At 40.5% G+C, this 24,103-nt stretch overlaps 1 protein-coding gene across 4 annotated transcripts; it reads right to left on the bottom strand.

Moving 5' to 3' along the window:
• Positions 1 to 256: 256 nt before the first annotated feature.
• RNF14 (ring finger protein 14) lies at positions 257 to 19,798 on the bottom strand. 4 transcript variants are annotated; one of them, XM_082651538.1, is made up of 8 exons: positions 19,683 to 19,798; positions 15,762 to 15,931; positions 14,552 to 14,703; positions 10,858 to 11,385; positions 9,684 to 9,912; positions 5,130 to 5,302; positions 4,031 to 4,161; positions 257 to 2,082 (listed from the first exon to the last, which is right to left on the bottom strand). In XM_082651538.1, exons 2-8 carry the CDS (start codon positions 15,913 to 15,915, stop codon positions 2,025 to 2,027), a joined length of 1,425 nt encoding a protein of 474 aa, XP_082507664.1. In that variant the 5' UTR covers positions 15,916 to 15,931; positions 19,683 to 19,798; the 3' UTR covers positions 257 to 2,024. The 4 variants fall into 4 exon arrangements, with proteins under 4 accessions (XP_082507664.1, XP_082507666.1, XP_082507665.1 ...); XM_082651540.1 differs by having other exon boundaries at positions 15,819 to 15,931; XM_082651539.1 differs by lacking the exon at positions 19,683 to 19,798 and adding an exon at positions 19,352 to 19,576.
• Between the last annotated feature and the right edge of the window lie 4,305 nt (positions 19,799 to 24,103).

The following is a 24,103-nucleotide window of genomic DNA, read 5'->3' as shown; positions in this document are numbered from 1 at the left end:
TACATCATCAACATAATGTACAACAGCCTAAAATAAAATAATCTCTAGCAATGTCAACTAGCCCATGAACTAATAAAGAGCTTCTGAGTGGCTAGTAGTGAAAGATGAATTGAACTCCTATCCAGTCACTGAAAAGAAGCACTCTTCTCAAGTATGTACTGTATAATTAGTTGTTTTAATTTCCATTTCTTATCTTCAACTTATTCTTTAAGTTAACTTTCGTTCTTATATTAAATGTGCTGAATCGAAGTCCATGTAGTTCAAACAAAATATGGGTTCTAAAATCTAAGTTCAGTCACAAGCGGAGGCACTATACTATGACTTTCTTCCGCTCATTTTAAGAATATGTGTTATATACCATATAGTTTTTAAATGTGAACAGTTGCCTTGGTGACAGAACACAGAGCAGCAACTCTGCTTTAATTATAAGACAATTTTTAAATAATTTTTATTTTTAAGATTAAGCATCCTCATTGACAATCCAGAAACAGTCCGTGCTCTTTGGATACACACACTTAAAATGGTTAAAAGTGATTCACCAATTTTCAATGACAAGGTATGAAAAAAGAACATGTTCACAGCTGCAGAAGAATTCCTCTGTCCTTTTTTTCCAAAAATCTTATTTTGCTACCAAGCCACTCACCAAACCACAAGGAAAGACAATTTTTCAAAAAGCCAGCAAAACCCAGAAACAAGGATCTAGGTATCAGGCCAAAATTATGCCCTGAAACAGCGCTGTTGCCAAAAAAAAAAAAAAAAAAGGATAGGAAGACAAATTTCCATAGCTCATTAGAGAAGCCCTTTAAAAAGAATTCAGAAAGTTAGGACTGGAACTATGGTGGTACAGTGTTCAAAACGCAGATAATTAAAGTTCAGCTTGCGGGCTTCCCTGGTGGCGCAGTGGTTGAGAGTCCGCCTGTCTATGCAGGGGACACGGGTTTGCGCCCCGGTCTGGGAAGATCCCACATGCCGCGGAGCGGCTGGGCCCGTGAGCCATGGCTCCTGAGCCTGCGCTTCCGGAGGCTGTGCTCCGCAACGGGAGAGGCCACAACAGTGAGAGGACCGTGTATCGCAAAAAAAAAAAAAAAAAAAAGTTCAGCTTGTTCGTCTTGGGAACGTATTAGGCTTTCTCCTATCCCAGCAGAGGAAACAGAAATATGAGCTGCTGGAGCTAATATTAAAATTGTCCTTACCAATGAAAAGCAGGGCAAGAGTCAACAGAAAGAATGCTGAACAGAAGACAAGTTGTTCTGAATCTAGGCTCTACTGCCTAGAAGAAACTGGAAAGTTGAATAGGGCTGAAATTCTTCTGAGCCAGTATCAATAAATTCTAGACTTGGCTCAAAACCAGTGGACTATAGACCACTAATAAATATATCAGGTGACCCACAGTGTTTGTGGTATCAAAAAATATTTTTAAAATTATCTATAAATTTCTATTCTGAAAATCAGATCAAAATGACACTGGGCCAGCCAATCAGTCATAGAGTAAAGGGCTTCCTCCAAAGAAAATTTAGCAGTAATTCAGGTTGGAAAGAATGTAACATGAAGTAAATAACATCAGGCTCTCGGTACAATTTTAATAAGGCTTCTACCCACCCCGGTTGTAAGCAGTACTAATGAGGGAGCTCCCACAGAATGTCTTAGAGGGATGTTTCTCAGAGATAAAAAGGACTATAAGCTTAACTCTTGACCCCTCTCTCCTTACCTAAAGCTTGGAGAAGAAAATAAATATTTAATTTTTAACTACTCAAAGCTTTGGGCACATTGTAATACTAATATTTTCTAGTTTTCATTTTCGGAACCTTTGGCTTAATATTTCCTCAATCATGTTGCAATGAAAAATGTCTGAATGTGCCTTAATCAGTAGTACCACATGAAAATATTAAACTTGTTCTTCCATATCTTCTACACAGGAAGAGGGAATCAATGGTACCCTAAATATCCTGCGAAGTTAGTCTGTATACTTGACAAAAGATTAGGGCAAACCATTCCACTTCCATATCTTGAGCAGCAGAAGTTAACTAGTCTTCAAACTCATCTTCCCAAATAACTCCATTAACATCCACAGCATGGAACAACCTGGAAGCATAAAATAAGGTACATTTTAATACACCTGATAGAAACTGAATATAATTTCTTTCCTTTTCTCAAATATACTTTCTGTACTCTTCTGATAATATCTTTTCCTCTCCTTTAATCATTCCACTGGCGAGGGCTGAAATATGGGTCCCTTAAAGTTTATAGGAACAGGCCTTTTAAGGATCCAGACAACTCTCTAGGACCAAGCATAAACAATAATGGGAGATGGGTATCACAAAACTGATACTAAATGTGTACAATATGTGGAATAAGCCAAGACTGGAAAATTCAGGTAGTCTAGAAGCTGAACTCATTAAAAACACTATAACTTTATTACACGCTAATCACTCCATCCTCTCCATCTTCACTGTCCTTGCACTCTCCATCTATAGAATATTTTTCAGTTGCCAATTTCTTTTCCTCCCCTTATGTTACTTAAAATTTATGCAATTTTCAACACTATATTTCCAATGGTTCATGGGAAGAGCCTGTTTCTTCAACTTATCTTATAGTTTCATAACACCAATGATTGATTGTAGGTATTCCACAAATGTCTATTAACAAAGATTATCAGCTGATGCTGAAATGGGAGCTGGTGGAGAACAAGATATTCACATTGTGCCAAGGAATCACCCCACAGATCACTTACTAATAACAAAAAGAGAAACCTTACCTTTACAGTGGAACAAATGATAGAACTGAGCATCATACTAACAGTGAGACAGCCTGACTTTATGGATCTGACGTGGTACAACATGAAGTACATCACCCCTTATTAAGTATTCTTGTCAAAAATGTTACTCCAAATCTAGTCAAACTCCAGTCTAGAGCTAACTTCCACTTTACAGGAAATAGAGAGGATAGAGAAACAAACTCAAAGGTACCATGGAGAAACAAAACTCCAGAAGGTAAGAAGTTATACAGGACAACAGCCTGGACTCCTCAAAAAGTCAATGCTCCCCTCAACATAAACAAACAAACAAAAAGAAGGTGGGCAAAACTTTTCTCCATAAAGAAACTAAAGAGACAGAACCAAATAAAGTGACTGAACTTGATTAGATCCTGGTATAATAAAACAGCTTCAAGAGATATTTTTAGGGATAGTTGATAAGTCTTAAATATTTTATTATATGATAATATGCCATTGTTGTTAAATTTTTTGCAGTACTGTCATTATATAGAAGACTTTTCTTATCTTAGGAAAGACATGTGAAAGCATGTAGAGGGACTTCCCTGGTGGCACAGTGGTTAAGAATCCACCTGCCGATGCAGGGGACACGGGTTTGAGCCTTGGTCCAGGAAGATCCCACATGCCGCGGAGCAACTAAGTCTGTGTGCCACATCTACTGGGCCTGAGCTCTAGAGCCCGTGAGCCACAACTACTGAGCCCACGCGCCACAACTACTGAAGCATATGTGCCTAGAGCCTGTACTCCGCAACAAGAGAAGCCACCGCAATGAGAAGCCCGCGCACCGCAACCAAGAGTAGGCCCCGCTCACTGCAACTACAGAAAGCCTGTGCGCAGAAATGAAGACCCAACGCAGCCAAAGATAAATAAATTAATTAATTAAAGAAAAAAAAGCATATAGACATGAAGCATCATATTTCCAACTTAGGGTCAAGTAGTTCAGCAATAAATTTAGAAAACAAATATGGCAAAATATTACCAATTGTTCATTTTGGTGGAAGGTATCCTATTAATCATAGTCCTATCTTTTCTGTATGTTTGAAAATTTTCACTAAAAAAGTTGAGGAGGATAATAAATAAAAGAAAATCCCCAGATAGTATATTTTCATCATAAAACTCATTTTCAAGAAAATTCATACATGGGGGAAAATATATGAGAATTCTCTAAATAAGCAAAGTACTGAAGTAAAACTTTCTGGGCTTATGGTCCGCAAACCAAGTACCCAAAACTGCTGAGACTAGGAGTCTGTGTGTACGTACCGGTTAAAACATGGGGAAACAGGATCAGTGAAATGTTTATAAGGGTTTGCTCTGGAGAGAGAACCCATGCAAATCCAGCAGAAATACTGCATACAGCCGGTACATGTCATCTTGTTACATCCATCTAATTTCTGGTGGGAAAGACAGAGAAAAATATCAAGGCTACAAAAGCAAAAGAGAAATGCACATGACAAAATGATTTGGTACAACATTCTCCTTGTCTTCTCCCTTTTCTAATGCAGGGTGGAGATATACAGGTAACACACAATGATAACTATGAATGCCTAACTCGTTTGCATTACAAGTAAAATACAGAAAACACTTAGCAGGTGTTCCTACAATTAGATACTTAGCAAAACCTCTTCTGATAAACAGCAAATACAAACCAAACATGTATAAGTGAAACACATAGTTAGATTAATATTAAAATGTTTGGATTTAATATGTGGGATTTAAACTTTTTACGTAAATCTAAGTAAACATTTGGTACCAAGTCCCCCATTCTATAAGAGCTGAGGCATGTCAGAAGTGGTTAAATAGAAGGCCAGTTTCCTTAATGGAGTAACTGGGGCATCACCACAAGGGTCAGCTCAGATATGATGGACTGGAACAACAGAATCAAATGCAAAGACATATTTCAATTTTGAAACATATTAAGATTTTGTCAAGAAGCAGTAGATGTATCTATCTATCTTGACTCAGATGTCTCCATTTCATAAGCAGGCACTTGTAAAACAGCTATTAAATTCCAGGGTATATAGTTCGGAGGAGAAGTCAGACTTGATTCTTTTTTAGTCAGGTAGATGAGTTAAGAGTTGACTGTAGCTCGAGTATGGCCTCTTTATAACCCACTCAATTTTGAGGTGGATATAATGTGAGAACAACTGTCACCGTATGAAAGCACTTTGAAATGGGAAGCCTACATACATTTTAGGTCAATAACAATATTTAGTAGTAAATTTACATCTTCCAAGTTAAGAAAGTTTAATAAATACCAAAATGTGTTTTCTTAATTAGGCACAAAATTAAAAGGCTTCTTGAGGAAATCGTAACATGCTTGCAATTAGGTTTGCCTCCATGTCTGTCCCCAAACCTTTACCTCAATGGGAGTCCCACAACATGGGCAGCTCTTTGAGTTCTTTTCTAGCCACTCCTTACTTTCCATCTCTTCCAGTGCCTTCTGAATCACCCTCTTACCATACCTCTGTTCCAAAAACCTTTTATTGGCCTCATCTGCTTGCAGGTACTCATTTCGTAAGTCCATTAATTTCTCTAGAAAGTGAAATGGAAAATTAACTTTTATACAACTTGTAATGCTGACTAAAAACCATTAAAATTGGCTATAACCTTTGACTACTCAATAATGCTATTCCTGGGATTTCATCATAAGGAATTAATCCAAAGTAAAGTTACATATAAAAATGGCAAACGAATTAAATGTCCAAGGGAATAATTATGTGTGGAGCCACTTAAGATATAATATTTAGTTATTAAAACTTATAATTAGGATGGCTACAACTCAGTTAAAATACTCATTATGGAATTCAGAAAAGAACGTATTTAGGTTGTAACTAGGTAAAAATTACACATGCATGAAAGACAAAGAACAGACAGGAATCCTCCAAGTAGAAAAGCTGGACTTGTTAAAGGTGACAGAATAACAGCTTATCTTTTTCCTTTGCTTTTAACTTATTAATGTTGATATTTTTGTGCAACTAGTACAACTAGTAGTACAGTTTAAGACTGACTTATCTAAATGACGCAAAGGTTGAAACAGACGCTGATTTTCTACTAAATCAGCATCATTCACCATTTGATAACAACAGGCCTACCAAATTAAACAAGAGCACCAGGGCAAAGACCAGCTATTCAATTCTGTATATAAAAAGAAGCCAGTGAATAAAGTTTACCACCCACAGGAAACGAAAAGTCCCTCCTGTCAACTTTTCCCCTTAATACTCTTCAGTCTGGTTTCTACTGCTTTATCACTTAACTCAAATGGAATGGGCAGCCATTCCCAAAGGCTTTAGTTGTAGACAAGGCTTTTGCTCACAATTCTATTACCTTAATTTTTCAACACAATTAATTAAAGACCTCTCTCAACAATGTTCTAGCTATGTTATTAATTTACTTTCCTCACATTATTTAGAGGTGGACATCTTCCCTCTAAATGCAGTGGACATCTTCAGGGGCAGAATTCTATCTGCACTTTTGCTTCACTTGTGAATCCTTTCTCTGTGCTGTTCATTCCCGTGACTCCATCACTTCTACTTAGATGTAGCAGACATGTATTTTTTTATCCTGTCACTTTTATCTCCTCTACTAATTCAAAACGTTTTTGTGTTCCTAGACATCTTAAGGACAAAGGTTACTGCTCTAATGTTCTCAAAATAATAAAATGATTAGTATATCATATATTTTGTATGGTAATATCAAATATATAGATATAGAGACTGAGAAAGAGATTCCTAATTTTGCTGAAGCCCCCAAGCCTATCTTTGATTTCTTCCCCAAACACTGTGAAACACCCGAAATGTACTTCAGCCTCTCAATGATAAGGATACAGAAGTCTAAAGTAAAGGCTAACATTATATTCTGGTGAGTTCTCCATCCCATCTGCCTATAACCACTACAAAACTCTGCAACAGGCAACTGGAAGTACTGTATTTACTCATTCTCCGCTCAGAGTCCCTTCTTAGAGATAATGACACTGCTAACAATTAATAACTATAGTAATACTGGCATTACTAGTTACCATTTTGTGGTTTAAGACTTAAATATAAGACATAACACCATAAAACCTCTAGAAGAGAACACAGGCAAAACATTTCCTGACCAAGGCAATAGAAATAAAAGCAAAAATAAACAAATGTGACCTAATCTAACTTACAAGCTTCTGTACAGCAAAGGAAACCGTAAACAAAATGAAAAGACAACCTATAGGCTGGGAGAAAACATTTGCAAATGATGTAACCGACAAGGTCTGAATTTCCAAAATATACAAACAGCTCATACAACTCAACAAAAAACAAACAACTCAATGGAAAAATGGGCAAAACAACTAAATAGACATTTCTTCAAAGAAGACATCCAGATAACTGAAAGACATATAAAAAGAGGCTCATCACTGCTAACTATTAGAGAAATGCAAATCAAAACTACGATGAGGTACCACCTCACACCAGTCAGAATGGCCATCCCTAAAAAGTCTACAGGGGAGGACTTCCCTGGTGGCACAGTGGTTAAGAATCCGCCTGCCAATGCAGGGGACACGGGTTCAAGCCCTGGTCTGGGAAGATCCCACATGACGCAGAGCAACTAAGCCCACGTGCCACAACTACTGAGCCTTCGCTCTAGAGCCCGCGAGCCACAACTACTGAAGCCCGTGCACCCTAGAGCCCGTGCTCTGCAGCAAGAGAAGTCACCGCAATGAGAAGCCCGGGTACTGCGACAAAGAGTAGCCCCCGCTCGCCACAACTAGAGAAAGTCCACGTGCAGCAACAAAGACCCAACACAGCCAAAAATAAATAATAAATAAATAAATTTATAAAAATAAATAAATAAAAATAAAAACTAAACTTTAAAAGAAAAAAAGAGTCTACAGGGGAGTTCCCTGGCAGTCCAGTGGTTAAGGTTCCATGCTCCCAATGCAGGGGGCACGGGATCAATCCCTGGCCAGGGAACCAAGATCCCACATGCCACACATCAAGGCCAAAAAAAACCCAACAAAATAACAAACAAGTCTACAAATAACAAATGCTGGAGGGGGTGTGGAGAAAAGGGAACCTTCCTACATTGTTGGTGGGAATGTAAATTGGTGTAGCCACTATGGAAAACTGTATGGAGATTCCTCAAAAAACTAAAAGTAAGAGTTGCCATATGATCTAGCAATCCCACTCCTGGGCATGTATCCAGACAAAACTATAATTCAAAAAGATACCTATGTTCACAGCAGCACTATTTACAATAGCCAAGACATGGAAACAACCTAAATGTCCATCGCCAGAGGAATGGATAAAGAAGATGTGGTATGTATATAGATACAACAGAATATTACTCAGCCATAAAAAAGAATGAAATAAGGCCATTTGCAGCAACATGGATGGACTTAGAGATTATCATACTAAGTGAACTAAGTCATAAAGACAAATACCATATAATATCACTTACACGTGGAATCTAAAATATGACACAAATGAACCTATCTACAAAACAAAAAGAGACTCACAGACATATAAAACAGACTTGTGCTTGCCAAGGGGGAGGGGGCCTGGGGGAGAGATGGATTGGGAGATTGGGGTTACCAGATGCAAACTATTATATTTATATAGAATGGATAAACGACAAGGTCCTACTGTATAGCACAGGGAACTATATTCAATATCCTGTGATAAACCATAATGGAAAGGAATATAAAAAAGAATGTATACATATGTATAACTTAATCACTTTGCTGTGCAGCAAAAATTAACACATTTTAAATCAACTATATTTCAATAATTTAAATAAATAAATAAATACACAAACTAAACAAAAAATAGTTACCATTTTGCACTTTCCATACATTAGCCCATTCTCAAACTATGGTTAAGTACCAGTTTTTTTCCCCTCACTCTGTCAAGGACCAGTACTTTTGCAAAATATAATCAAATGAATTATTAGAAAAATGAGGGTAAAAAGACAAAAAATATAAGCCTAAATTTTTATTAGATTTGACTGCCATAAAATTTAGTCAGTGAATAGCGATAGCAAAATCATTATTAAAGTTTCAAACACTGACTCTCAATTTCTGTATTTACCTTGTCACAGACCAGTATAACAACTACAACAACTTTAAGTAGCACTACAATAGGTCATTTCAAACTTACAGTAACCTTATGAAGTAGCTATTATCATCAGCCCTTTTAGTTTGAGAAAGACTAAGTCACCAAAGTCTAGTCGATTTGATGTCCAGGGCCCGATTCCTCAAACCTTAATCTAGATCAGAAATGGCTAACAGGTTTTACCTCCTGTGACTACCTCAATAGAGGGTGGCCTTCTGAAGCACTGTGTTGAGGAAGATTCTGAGGCCTCCCTGGGCTCACTGAGAAAAGCACTTGATGACTGATCAAACATGTGTACAGTGGAAACAAGAGTGATGGCTTAGATGCTCTGCATCTGCCGACCAGGATCTACATTATTCCATATTCATAGACAGAAATTACCCTGTCATTCCTTCCCTGGAATGCTCCCCCTGATATCTGCGTGGCTTGTTTCCTTACTTCCTTCAAGTCTTTACTCAAACCACTTTGCCAGCGAGGCCTCCCCTGGTTTTTCTAAATAAAATCCAAAGCCCCTTCCCCTTCAAAACACTTCATAGCCTGTCCCTGCTTTATTTTTTTTTCCCTCTTCAGCATTTACCACCATCGAATATTCTTATTTATTTTGTTTGCCTATCTCCCCCATTAGAATATAAGTTCCATGAGGGCATTTGGTCACTGCTGTATCCCCAGAACCTAGGACAGTAACTGACTCAAAAGTATGTGTTGAACAAACACAGAAGAACACAATTCTTCCAAACTGAAGAATTGAAGTGATGTCTCTTTTTATTTCCAGTGAGTGGGGGGAGGCGGGTGGAGCGCTGGGAGACTGAGTTCACAGAGTTACAACCTACCTGCAGTCACCTTACATGGAGAAACCCCATGGTAGGTCAATCTGCATAAAGTACAGAAGGCAAAATTGCAGCTGGAACAGATGCCCATTGTGCAGCCAGGCTCCTGCATCACAGGCAGCTGGCAGGATGGGCGGGGGCAGTACACCACATCTGCCATCAGGTCCAAGGTAGACTGGAGGAGAAGGCGGTCATAACGGGCAAATAACTCTGCTTCCACTAGCTCTTTGACCTGGAGGGAAATATAAAACATCATAGGTTTGATGATTTCCCAACCAGTTCTGATCCTGAGGAGATCCTTAGGAAGCTAGTGTAAACCAGAGGCACATAAACTAAAACTCTACCTTCAAAATCAAACCAAGTTATAGGAGGTCTACATCTTGACTGAGATGGTGGTTACATGGGTCTACACATGTGTAAAAACTAAGCAGACAGGGCGAAGGGTGAGCTGTGACAGGGCGAGAGAGAGTCATGGACATATACACACTAACAAACGTAAGGTAGATAGCTAGTGGGACGCAGCTGCATGGCACAGGGATATCAGCTCCGTGCTTTGTGACCTCCTGGAGGGGTGGGATAGGGAGGGTGGGAGGGAGGGAGACGCAAGAGGGAAGAGATATGGGAACATATGTATACGTATAACTGATTCACTTTGTTATAAAGTAGAAACTAACACACCATTGTAAAGCAATTATACCCCAATAAAGATGTTAAAAAAAAAAAAAAAACTAAGCAGACAGTACACTTTAAATGAGTACATTTATGCCTTAATGGAGTTGACTGAAAAAAAAAGGAAACCAAGCAGGCTGTCTTTAAAAGTCTGTAAAACATTTGGTTAACCATTCTAAGAGATAAGCCCTCCAGATCCCAACGTCACATAAAGACAGGGTCGTACTTCCCCCACCTAGCAGATGTACAGAGTAAATCACCAGAATTACTTTACTTTTTTAACTGCTCATCCCTGCGGAGGACCACACATTCCAAAGCCAGCAAAGGAAGCATTTACATTTGCTTAAACTAAGATCATGGCATTCTTGACGGATACAATGAAACAACTTGTAGGCTGGCTCCCAGGCCTCAGACCGCCCTGAGGAGCCCTACCAAGAAGCTCCTGAGAAAATGTCTCCCTTTGTGAGAGAGAATTAGGGGGCGGCTGTCAGCAGAGTAAAAGAGTTACCTGACCAGGCGTGGCCACTGAAGGGCACTTGGGTTCTGGGCAGTTGAGGCACTGAACTTGGCCATCTCTGATCTGGATTTCAAAGTAGTCCTTGAGACAGGCTTTGCAGTACACATGCCTGCACTCCAAGAAGTACATGCACTCACTACCCAGCTTCTCACAGAAGCAGATATTGCACAGGAACAATTTACTATTAAAGCATTTTATCTGTTGAGCCTGATCGAAGTCCAAGATTTCCTGGATCAGACTGGACAACGATTCCACATCCTGCACGGCTCTCTCGTCCACAACTTCCACTTGGTCTACATCAGATCCAGCAGCTCCTCCAAAATCTAGCTCTGTGTTGGAAGAAGCTTGAGCCATCCTCCTCTGAACTTTTTTCTGAGAACCCATCTTGAGTTCAAAAGGAGAGACAATATTCAGATACGCTAAGGTCTCTTCTTTAAGAAACTGCATCCAGGCAAACAGGACCACGCTGCCGCGGTGTTCTTCCCACAGGTTGTCTAAGTGCTTGCAGAGAGCAGACAGCTAGGGGAAAACACATGAGGATGCTGGTAAGTTTGGAAAGATGACGATGCTGTCAACTCCTGATTTCCCTTGAAATCTTTTTAGGTCAGGGTTTTCTACCTCCTAACATGATTTTTCACTTCTGTGATAAACTGTGCTGTACAACGGCATCAGTGTTCTTATCGAAGCACTTCTTAAACTATTCAGCAACACGAGCCACAGTAGAACACAAGGTCAGAAGCTAAAAGAAGTATCATTAAAACAAGAGAAACAGCAAGACTCTACCAAATGCAGAACTAGGTTTACATACGAGCCACTGCAATGGGGGACTTTTTCTGTTCTTTATTTTTCTTCACGTTAGTATTGCTACCTCGTGTAGGAGAAGAGATCTAGTTCTAAAATGAACTATTTCTATTCCTTGGAGTCCTAGCCCTGTAGGTACCCTACAATAATGATTAGGAAAAGAATAGTTTAAAAATACCATCCAAACCTTAAAATTAATTCTTTCAGTCGTATCAAGAAGCCACCTCGTGCGAAAGAATCACTAACAGAATCTAACCTCAGAGTCCTTGGTATTCAGATTTACAAGCTGATTTTAACTAAGCAATCTGGGCTTACATCAGATCCTGGCTAATAGAGGGAGGCAGGCTGATATTGAATCCAGACATGATTATAAGCCCTTAACATGGTTTGGCTGCCATAGGCAAAGCTCACATTTCCTAACCTAAGCAACCGAAGTTTAAACTATTTTGACTTTTCCTCCTTAAAACTGGTCTGTTCATGGGCTTCCCTGGTGGCGCAGTGGTTGAGAGTCCGCCTGCCGATGCAGGGGACACAGGTTCGTGCCCCGGTCTGGGAAGATCCCACATGCCGCGGAGTGGCTGGGCCCGTGAGCCATGGTCGCTGAGCCTGCGCGTCCGGAGCCTGTGCTCTGCAATGGGAGAGGCCACAACAGTGAGAGGCCCACGTACCGCAAAACAAAAAAAAAAAACCAAAAAGCTGGTCTGTTCAATTTGAAAGGCAAATATAATTAGATTTTCCATTAGAAATGTAAAATATTTTAAAGTAGAGCTCAGGAATCATAAGCAGCTTTTCTTTTTAAGGTAAACATCAAAAAATAAGCCTTCCAGATGTAAATAACTTTTGTAAATTTGAATACCAAGTGAAAAAGGACCACATTCTCTCTTCCTTATGCTGCGTAGTGCTATTCACTAAACCCTATACAGGCACACAATTAAACACTTACTGACTACTTCAAGATTGGACAACTAATGCTTTTATACATTTGCATGAATATGCTTATATGATCAACCAGAAACCTGATGAAATCTTTAAAATGTAATAAATACTAAAAGGGAAGCCTTGTTCGTGAGTATTGTTTGAGCTACCAAGTCCAGTGGAGAAGCCATTCTCCTCCATCCTCTTTTCTTCTCTAGTCCCTTCTCAAAAGAGGCATCTGGGATGTACATAAATGTGAGGAATAAGGGAGGAAGAAAGAGAAGAGCATGAGAGAGACTGTGTATATATACTGGAAGAGGAATAATGGAAAATACTAGAAAACTAAACCCACTTCTATCTACCAACCAAATTCAGTGAGGGACAGGTCCATGAATCAACTTCACTATCAACAGGTGAAATTCATGATGCCAAGGAATCAGGGCCCAGTAACAAACAAGAATTGAAGGAAGGACAAAAATTTGATAGAGAACCCTACTGTAATTTTAGCTGTGTAACATAAAATAATGAATAACCCTCTTCTCCCCACACCCTAAAAGCCAGCATTAAGTAGATGCTGTTTGGCTGGAATCTGAAACTGTATATGTGCAAACATGCATGGACATAAAGTATCAAGAGCTCTCTAGAGAAATGGGACTATAAATATCTAGATAATTCAGTCAACTCTCAGTGATCTAAATGTCAAACATCGTTGATATTCCTGGGCAAATCATCCACTGTCTTGCATGTGTTGCCTCTGACACAGATATTAAAATGTAAGGTAAAATTCCTTTTTATTCTACATGTATTATTCTTTCTTAAAGTTTAATTTTGTTTTTAAACTGTAAGTTCAATTTTACAAAAGCACTCTCATCTAAAGATTAGACTGGTGATGAGCAGGGGTGGGAATGAAAATTACATGATCAAAAAGGAAAAACTGACAGCTGTTCCTTGAGGTCAAGTAACTCTGACAGCTTTTGTCTTAATACATCAGCCTATCAATCTTTATCATGACTTCTAGAATAACGGCTACTGATCCATTATCTACCCCAGAATACATTATATTAGCTTCAAGCCATATTTATGTCTCAATCAAGAGTTGAGGTTGTCACTAGAAAAAGATATACAACCCAGAGTAAATGAAGATCATAATATAAGATCTCAAGCCTTAATGAGATATCTACAGGAATCATACACATTTCTATTTGTGTGCATTCACACCTATGTGAGAGTAGTCAACAACTCTGTTATTAACATACAGACTTTTAAAAATAAAAGCACTCTTACGTTTTCTTAGGAAATATTTATTATAACTACATTAGCTCAATTTTAGTCCTCCTAACTACAATTAAATCTTTCATTTAAGGAATGGATAAGAAACTAAAAAAAAATAAAAAGCAATACCAGGGCTTCCCTGGTGGCGCAGTGGTTGAGAGTCCGCCTGCCAATGCAGGGGACACGGGTTCGTGCCCCGGTCCAGGAAGATCCCACATGCTGCGGAGCGGCTGGGCCCGTGAGCCATGGCTGCTGAGCCTGCGCGTCCGGAGCCTGGGCTCCACAGCGGGACAGGCCACAACAGTGAGAGGCCCACGTACCGAAAAAAAAAAACCAAAAAACAAAAAAAAGCAATACCAACATCTAAGGAAAATGAGGAGGACCTTATAGTATCCATTACAATACAGATTAAATAGGAAAATAACAAGACAAAGAGAGAAACAATTTACTTGATTAAAAATTACTCCTACTGCAATTCAAAATGATTAATCGTTCTAATTACGCCATTCTTTTCTAAAACACCAAACATTTTCAATTTATTAACATTACAATTCATGAAGGCAAGGGAAAAAAAATTACAAAATCAAACCCATTTGTTCTTCATGCACTGAATTCAAGATCATCAAGGTAGTGTTCAATTAAAGATGATTTTTAAGTTTCTAAAGATGGATAGGAGAAATTAAGTTTCGGGTCTAACCTGAGTTGGTGACAGCCATTTGCCGCTAAGTGTGAATGAAGGTGGGGCGGAGGATGGATAATCTGGTGGCAGTTCAAAGTTCAGCACAAGTGGAGGCAGAAAGCAAATGGTGTATTCAAAGCCACTATTCTGGAGACACTCATTTGAATTGCCTGAACCAAAAACAAAGATTAGAAAGGATCAGTTGGTCAACACTTGAGTGTCCGTTACTGCTGAGCAGTGCTCAAGAAAAACGTAATGCTTTGGTTGAGGGGATAAAAACCCTCCCCCAAAGCACCTTCTATTCCCTAATGTTACTTCGTAGCCGCCACCTTAAAAAAAAAATCTTGTAAGCCCTTAAAAAAATCTACTAAGCATCATGAAATTTAAAATGAAGATACACAACTTATTCTTGTATACACTTTTGAGTATAATTCCTAACACTAATGACAAGTAATAACACAATATTTTCTTTTGTTGTTGTTTTACAGTAGATGATTAAAGACACAATCTAGAGAAAAGGACGTTTATTTCTATCAAAGAGCCATGACCTACTTAGACCAGCATGTGCCAACTACCCATGAATCATAGTTGGGAGAATTTGTGCCAGTACAAGGATCTCTTGAGGGCAAGACACAACACACAACACTCTCACAATCAAAGTTTCATTTTCAGTTATTACACTTAATTTGTTTACTCAAAGCCTTTATAGTAGAAACATTTTAAGAAAGTGTTCACAGATGACATCTGGTACATTGGTATCAAAAGTACCAGTTTTCAACTTTTTTCTGAAGCAGAAGGTCACAGAGTAGCAGCAAGTGTCATGTGTTTATGGTGGTTGAAAAGATTCTGGAAACCAAATAGTATTAACAACCGCCATGGTACTTTAAGTCTTTCCAAGTGTTTTCACATATATTATTTCATTTTCTCTTTTATTATCCCTATTTAACAGCCAATGACTCATGGCTAATGAACTGCTAGTTAAGACGATTAGGATGCATGAAATATGCAGGATAATATCCGAATTCAGTGATCAAAAAGGCAGAATCAAATTGAAAATTGTTCACTCCCAGCTCAATTTTCAATTAAAAGAGAAACAGGCATTAAATCTGTAATACTACCATATATCACTAATGCCTATAAATACAAGATGATAAATAATTTAGGGTACACTAAGCAACTGAGAATAACCTTTATTTAGAAAAATCTGTTTAAGAGAATATTAACTAACCGCTCACAAATATCTTGAAATTTTGTGGTAAGTCCAAATAGATCCTGGTTTCTCCACCTTGGACAGACTCTGCTTTTCTAAATTCATCTCCATCATAAATACTCGCCAGGGCCAGCAATTCATCCTCCTGAGCTTCTCGGTCTTCTGACGACATTTAATTTTCTGAGGAGCTGAAGACAATCATTCAAGTCAGTTAAGAACAGAAAAGGCACAGAGTTTGGAAAAGTCTAGCGGCACTGTCCACGGCCCCCCCGCACACCCCCCAAAAAGAAAGTTCCTCAAAAACAACTGCAAAGAATTAATCAATATTCTCACTTTTCTGTCAAACTAAAAATGACAGGCATATCTAATATTCCAGTAGCTCTGCAACAGTAACAGCCTTTTCCAAAAAGGAGAGTTGTGTTTCTTTTAATTGCTCACTTTATCAGTTAGGTATGATTTAAGAAAAAAAGCACAATCAAAGAAATCACAAATTAGTTTGACTTGCCCACTGAACTTCGGAAAATGCCTTGCTCATAAAAGTAGTCAAAGTATACTTGATATGCTTAAAAATAAATGAATTTTTTAAATCCACAGCAATCTCTAGGACAGGTTTTCTCAATCTCTGCGCTACTGACATTTTGGAACAAACAATTGTTGTGGGAGGTTATCCTGTGCATTAGAGGATGTATATCAGCATCCCTGGCTTCAACCTACTAGATACCAATAGCATCCCTTTCCCTCAAGAGTTGTGACAGTCACAAATATCGCCAGACACAGCCAAATATCCCCCCCTTGCACAGGGAAGGCAGAAGAAAATTGCTCCCAGTTGAGACCACCCTACTCTAGAGAATGTTACAGGGACAGATACTATGTAAGACAGATAACTGAGGAAGTAGCAAAATAACATTAAATTTTTGAAACAATAATGAATTTTGTCAAATCAATTGTAACATTTATCATTTTTTAAGGTAACACCAACCGTGAAAATATGCTACAATTAAATTGTACAATGCTTTTTAATCACAGCAACTGAAAGATGCGCCACACTATCAGATAATTTAAATGTGCAAAAAATATGTAGTGAGAATCTACGAAAATTACTTTAATAAAACCACCACCAAAATTACCATTCTATCAATTAAAATACTGGACTATAACTGCATTTGCAAATATGCTCCCTCTTGGCTGAAATATTTTTCTAAACTGAAATGCACAGAATTGAAAAGTTAGGACATGGTTTTTCACATTATAAAATACTACAAAACTTAGACAAATTCATTTAAAATGATTCCATTTTCAAAAAGTACGTTTTTCCAGCAGATGATAACAGTTCTGCTTGAGCTGTGTCCCTAAGACACAGTGACATATTCTATTCGAGGTCAGTTAGTACCTGTTAATAACAACCAGAAGAAAAGGATATTAGCATTGCAGTCCGTATTTCAGCTCAGTTTGGAACTCACGCAAATCTCATTTATTCTCCAGATGATGGAGATGAGACTGCTGAAGCTGGATAAGAGGCCAAGATGTGGAACTCATACTAGGTATACTACAGAAATCCTGCCAATTGCAGAAAAAAAAATACAAAAGATGGTGTTAGGACCCTCTCCAAATTTAAATTCTGAATTTCCGTTACCATCACTTAAATCAAACACATCCTAACACACAGTCAATCCTAATCTACAGCTGCATATTACTCTCCTAGGTCAGCCTAACTGAGGCACGTGGTTGAACGGACATGTGCATGTCCCCAGTAATAAGAGCGCCCTTCTTATCTGACTGCCTTCAGCCCCAGGAGGAGCTGAGGAGAAACACTGAGGTCCTATGAGAGGACAGTACAGCATGCTCCCATAGCAAACGACTTCCTGCGGTTTTCTTGATTTTGTTTTTCCTTTCCTCTTCTGCTTCCTCTATTCCTTCACTTCCTATCCCCCTCCAGTTTGTCCTCTTGCCTGCTAATGAATTAATCCTGCCAGGGACACTCAACATTAGGTTAATTTAAGCAAGACAGCAGGATATTTGAAAACAAAACAATAAAAGCGCGCACGCACGCACGCACGCACACACACACACACTTTTAAGTCCTATTCTAAATGCTTTACCAGGCTTCTTAACTGGGAATGAAGGAGAAGGGGAGAGTGGTCCATAGATGGGTTTTAGAGAATCCTATGAACATCCTAATATTATATGCAAAAAATATGATATAAAACCATAATTTTAAAACCAAATTCTCAGATGTGTGACTCCCAAATAAGCTAAGAATGAAATTCAGGATTAATTTACATTTACTGAGTAGTATTACTATGTACTATACCGTCTTTTCACATTACTTAATTGTAAACAATTTTACCAGGTGTAGTACATGGTGATAATGTAATTAAGCTTTTTGTTTCTTCCTGTTCAAACATTATAAATGGGATAAGATGAATTTATAGTTTCTGGTTTTAGATTAGTGTTCTCTACCTTGTCTGCATGGTAGAATCACCTGAGAAGCTACTTTTAAAATCCCAATACCCAGGCGATACCCCAGAGCAATTCAATCAGGCATCAGTAGCTATCCAAGCTCTCCACGTGATTCTAATGAGCAGCCAGGCTTAAGCTCTACTCCAAGCTGTTTGAAATCGGCAGCTCCTCATGACCTACCCCACCAGACCCCAGCTTCTGAAGCTGCCACTGGGTCCCAGTCCCTTAATTCAGATCGCTGACCTAGATTTCCTTCTGATTCTATCCATTCAGCTTTCAAGACCCACATCCAAAGCCCCTATTCCACGTAAAAATTTCCAATTAGATATCATGTCTTTCTTTAAAAATCCAGCAAACTCTTCTACTATAACTTTCCTATGATATTGTCACAACCCACCTTGCATTACAGTTCTTCCTCTGAACTTGCACTTCCTCTCCTACCAGACCGCATTAGCTCCTTAAGGGTGAGGATCAAGTCTTTTGCATCTGCGTATATTGTTCTCAGCATCTAGCAGTGCCTTACATTAGACACTGGAAAAAGTGAGAACTGAATTGGGGTGAGATGCAGTGTGCTCTTATGGGGGACTAGAATCAAGGTTCAGTGACAGCGTTGCCACATCCCACTAGGAGCAGGTTGGGTCGGTCGTCACAATAACCGTAAGAACAGTCGCTTAGGGAGCTCTTGCCGTGTGTCAGCCATTGTGCTAAGCCCTTTAAATGCATTAGCTCGTTACATTCCCACAGCCCCATGGAGCAAGTCCTGGCCCTACTTCCATTATACAGAGAAAAATGACATTTTAAGTCCTTGCTGGCCCAAAATCACACATCTAATACATAACTAAACCTGGATTCGGACCACCCTGTTTCCTCAGCCGTAACACGGGAACGAGAATAAACCCCGGTGCCACGACACAAGAGAGAATTCAAGTTTAATATTACTTTTGGCAAACCGGAAACCGCTACATCAGTGAGGGAAGGCCCCTCCTCCTCCGGGTTTCCCTTGGGCCTGGGAAAATCCTACTCATACTCCCAGGCCACACCGTGCGGGCTCCAGCGCTGGGGTCTGCCCTGGCTCCGGGCTCAGCACGCCGCTGCCGGTGTCTCCACCGCTCACCGCGGGGTGTGGAGTCCTTGTTTGTGAGACTCACCTACAACTTGGGGGCAGGCCCGAGCCCTGCTACCTGCCCCGGCGCTTGGATACGGAGGGCGCTGCACGGGTGTGGGCCGGCCCGGGGCGTCCCAAAGGAGCAGGGCCTGGTCCTTCCCCTTCCTCCTCTAAGCGCCCCGTGGGTCTTAGCCGGGCCGGGCTGTGGGCGCCCAGTCCCGGGTCTGGGGAGCTGAAGCCCGCTGAGCAGTCCCGGCCCGGCCGCCCTTCTCTGCCTCGCGCGCCCGGAGCGCAGTCCCCACCGTACCTTCCGGCTGCCCCGCCGTGCCGGGCCCGACAGTTCCGCCCTCCACCCTAGCTTCGGATCCCCTCACCTCCACTCGCCGGCTCCGCCTGGAGACGCCCGGCTCAACCAGCGTACCGCCTCTTCAGTCTTCGGAGCTGTCAGCTGAGCGGCGCGGATCTGGCTGAGAGTCCCCCGCGTGAGAAGGGCTCTGCGCAGCCGCCTTGACCGCCCCGGCCCCTCGGCCGCCCCCCGCAGGTCAAAGGCGGCGCTGCAGGAGCGACCATCGTCACCCGTACCGCAGCCCTGCACACTTAATAAGTATGCCTCTGGAGAAGTTGACACAAATGCAGATTCTGGGGCCCCCTACCCAGGGGGGTCCTTTCAGTACTTCTGTGACAGTGTCCGGAAATTAGAATTTTTACCAGTCCCTACAGATGATCATGAGGCAGCGATCTACCGGGGGGCAGACGTTCCTATAACAATCCCAGACCTGCTCCCCAGATAGACTACGCAAGCCTCTTCTCCCTCCTCGGATCCCGCCCTCAGAAATGCTGCCCATCTTTCTGGCACCTCCACTATGAAGGCATTCACTTATTGTTCATAACAGTAATAACTACCATGTTTACTAAGCATAGGATGCTTCAGGCCCTGTGCTACGTGCTTTATGTAAATTTTCTCTTTATCTTCACTATAACCTTATGATTTCGGTACCATCTGTTATTCCCACTTTACGAGTGAGAAAACTGAAACTTAGAGAGGTTCAAGAATTTACCAAAGGGTACACGATTATTAACAGGCTGAGTGGGAGTTAAAATTACATGTCCCCTACCTCATGCCATATGCAAAAATTAACTCAAAATGGATCAAAGACCTAAATGTAAAAGGTAAAACTAAAAAACTCTTAAAAGGAAACGTTGGAATAAATCACGAACTTGGATTATGCAGTAGGTTCTTAGATATGAAAAAAAGCACAAGAAACGAAAGAAAAAGTAGATAAATTGGGTTCATTAAAATTAAAAACTTTTTTGGCTTCCCTGGTGGCGCAGTGGTTGACAATCTGCCTGCCAATGCAGGGGACGAGGGTTCGAGCCCTGGACTGGGAAGATCCCACATGCCACGGGGCAACTGGGCCCGTGAGCCACAACTACTGAGCCTGCGTGTCTGGAGCCTGTGCTCCGCAACAAGAGAGGCCACGACAGTGAGAGGCCCGCACACCGCAATGAAGGGTGGCCCCCGCTTGCCGCAACTAGAGAAAGCCCTCGCACAGAAACGAAGACCCAACACAGCCAAAAATATTAATTAATTATTTATTTATTTTTTAAAAAGAACAGTTTAAAAAGAAATTAAAAACTTTTGTGCTTCAAAGGACATTATCAAGAAAGTGAAAAGACAACCCACAGAATAGGAGAACATATCTGAAAATCATATATCTGATAAAGGTTTAATAACCAGAACATATAAAGAACTCTTACAACTTGACAATAGAAAGACCAGTAACCCAATTTAAAAATGGGCAAAGGATCTGAATAGACATTTCTCGAAAGAAGATATACAAGTGGTCAGCAAGCATGTGAAAAATACTCAACATCATTAGTCACCAGGGAAATCAAAACCCTAATGAGAAGCTACTTCATACTCACTAGGACTGCTATAATTAAAAGAAAAAAAAACAAAAAAAACAAGCCCATAGATACAGAGAACCATTTGGTGGTTGCCAGAGGTAGGGGGTGAGCAAATTGCGTGAAGATACAGCTTCCAATTATAAAATAAATAGGTCATTGGGATGTTATGTGCACCGTGGTGACTATAGTACATAATACTGTATCGTACACGGTATTTGAAAGCTGCGAAGAGAATAAATCTTAAAAGTTTTCCTCACAAGAAAAAACTCTGTATGTATGGTGACGGATGTTAACTAGACTGATTGTGGAAATCATTTCTCAATACATACACATATTGAATCACTGTGATATACCTGAAACTAACATAACGTTTTATGTAAATTACACCTCAATAACAATTTTTAAAAAGAAGACAGATAATAACAAGTGTTGGTGGGAATGTGGAGAAATTGGAACCCTCATATGTTGCTTTTGGGAATGTAAAATGGTGTAGCCACTCTGGAAAACAGAGGGTCTGCATTTTCATTTTGTGCTGGGCTTCACAAATTACGATGCTGGTCCTGCACCCAGGAGAAAGGAAAAGCCAAGTGGGAAAAAAAATCGGGCACTGGAAGGGCTTACCTGACTGCCACAGAAGGGAAATTTTTGAAATGCAAATAATCAGCCCTAATTTTCTGTACTGTAAATCTTGACCATTACAGAACAGAAAACTAACTACCCCTGTAATGGACACCAGAACCAGAAATATACTCCTTAAAAACGTAAAGGAAGGAAGAAGACTCTCTGAAGCCATTCACTAATATCACTGTTCATGTTTAGCCAAAGGAAATAAAATCAAGAGAGAAATGCATGGCAACCGTACCGCAGAGTGCTTGGAGGTGAGACCACAAACACAGAAAGAGACCTCCCAGATGCAAAAAGTGAGGGAGCCGAAGAACCAGGTCGGGAAATTCTCACAAAGTCGGAGTAGGAGGTGAATTGTGACATCACATCATGACTTCATGTCAGAGGTCACAGGATGGAGGGAATAGAAGGGAGGATTTCAAAGCAGTGTTAATAATTTGGATGAATGTTTAAAGTGGACTAAGCATTCAGAGTCCAGTTTGGAGGTCAGGATTGGATAAAGAGAGTTTTCTACTTAATTTTCTTTTTAGACTCCATAAAAATAACATTTTTGTATCTTTGGTTTTATGTGACTGGCGTTATGTCGTTTGGTTTTAAATTGAGCTATCCCCACGTGCCCAGCCCTTCACTGTGCTAAGCATTTTACACGCATTGTCCCATTTAAACACCCAGGACCCCATGACCAAGGTAATTTTATCTCCCCATTTCACAAATCAGGAACTTGAGGCACTAAGGGGTGAAATGATTTTACCGGTGTCATTCAGTGGTGACATATAGTATCAGGACCAATTCTGCATCAGTCTGACCCTCTCTTAGAGCCTGTGAAAGAACTAGGGTTTGTTGAAACAGAAATACAGAATAAAATCATTCTGGCTTTAAGAATTAAAAGGGGAGGCCCTAGGAAAGTCAGGATTACAGTTTATGACATCATGATAGGTGAGAATGAAGATACAAAGAGAGAGAGAAAGAGACCCAACGCCATCCCCCATCCCCAGGGACACTAGATGATGATGGAGTCTAGGGCTAGGAGAGGATGGGGTGTGTGACCTAGGCCAGAGGTCAAGACCCAGGCCATTGGGTAGAGATGCAGGAGTAAGTCACAAAATATGTCTGGTCTTGTAGGGACCAGCAGGCTTCCATCAGGAACTGCACTGCTTCCCGTCCATCACTGGCATCCAAATGGTGTCCAGAGACTTTGCTGAGCTCATCCCACCTGCCCAGAGGGGACAGCCTCCTTTTCAATGGCCACCACTCACAAGCACCCCTGAAACAAGCCTTGACGTAGAGAGGGGCAGCAGTGTGGAAGGGAAAGCCCTGCCCCAACTCTGGGACAGGACTGGACAGTGGTGAGCCCCACCTCATTACAGAAGTATCACTGCTGGTCTCCTGTCGTTATGTATTTGTTCACTCTGTAGATCTCAAAAAATTTACCATTATCACCTGGGAATCTGAAAAATTGGTGTTTCTTTAAAACGGGGGCTTCATCCTCAAAAAAAAATTGAGAGCTACTACACTAAAAGCAATTATAAATAATTAACAACTAGAGCGCTACTCATGTCCCATGCCCCACTCTAAATGTTCTGTATTGACTAACCTAAACCTGACAGTAACCCTGTAACATATTTTTTTTTTTTTTTTTTTTTTTTTTTTTTTTTTTTTTTTGCGGTACGCGGTCCTCTCACTGTTGGGGACCCTCCCGCTGCGGAGCACAGGCTCTGGACGCGCAGACTCAGCGGCCACGGCCCACGGGCCCAGCCGCTCCGCGGCATGTGGGATCCTCCCGGACCGGGGCACAAACCCGTGTCCCCTGCATCGGCAGGTGGACTCCCAACCACTGCGCCACCAGGGAGGCCCAACCCTGTAACATATTACCATCATCGTCATCCCTATTTTAAGGCTAAAGAGACTGATCACAGAGAAGTTAAGTGGCTTGCCACTGTCACACAGATAGGAAATTACAAAGCCAGGCTTTGAGCCCAGGCAATTGGAGTCCTGAGCCCACATTACTAACCCTAATGCTATGCTTAGATCAAGTTTACACTTTGCTCATGCAAAGTGCTCAGGTCTGTAAGGAGAAATAGGCAGACTACCTGTGTGGCCAGCTTCCCTGGTCAGCGTAGCTCAAACAATACCTCAGGTCATCCCAGGGTTATATAAAAACAGACTCGTAGAGAGGCTTGCGGTGGCTAACAGTATAAAAATGTTTTCTGCGCTTCTGATGCAAAAGGTAAAATTTGATTTACAATAATAGGCAAAGAATGAT

The sequence above is a fragment of the Grampus griseus genome, assembly GCF_964374135.1.
Source record: "Grampus griseus genome assembly, chromosome: 3".
Classification (NCBI taxonomy): Eukaryota; Metazoa; Chordata; class Mammalia; order Artiodactyla; family Delphinidae; genus Grampus; species Grampus griseus.
The sequence above is the reverse complement of the archived record's forward strand: the minus strand, read 5'-3'. Positions and strand labels throughout refer to the sequence as shown.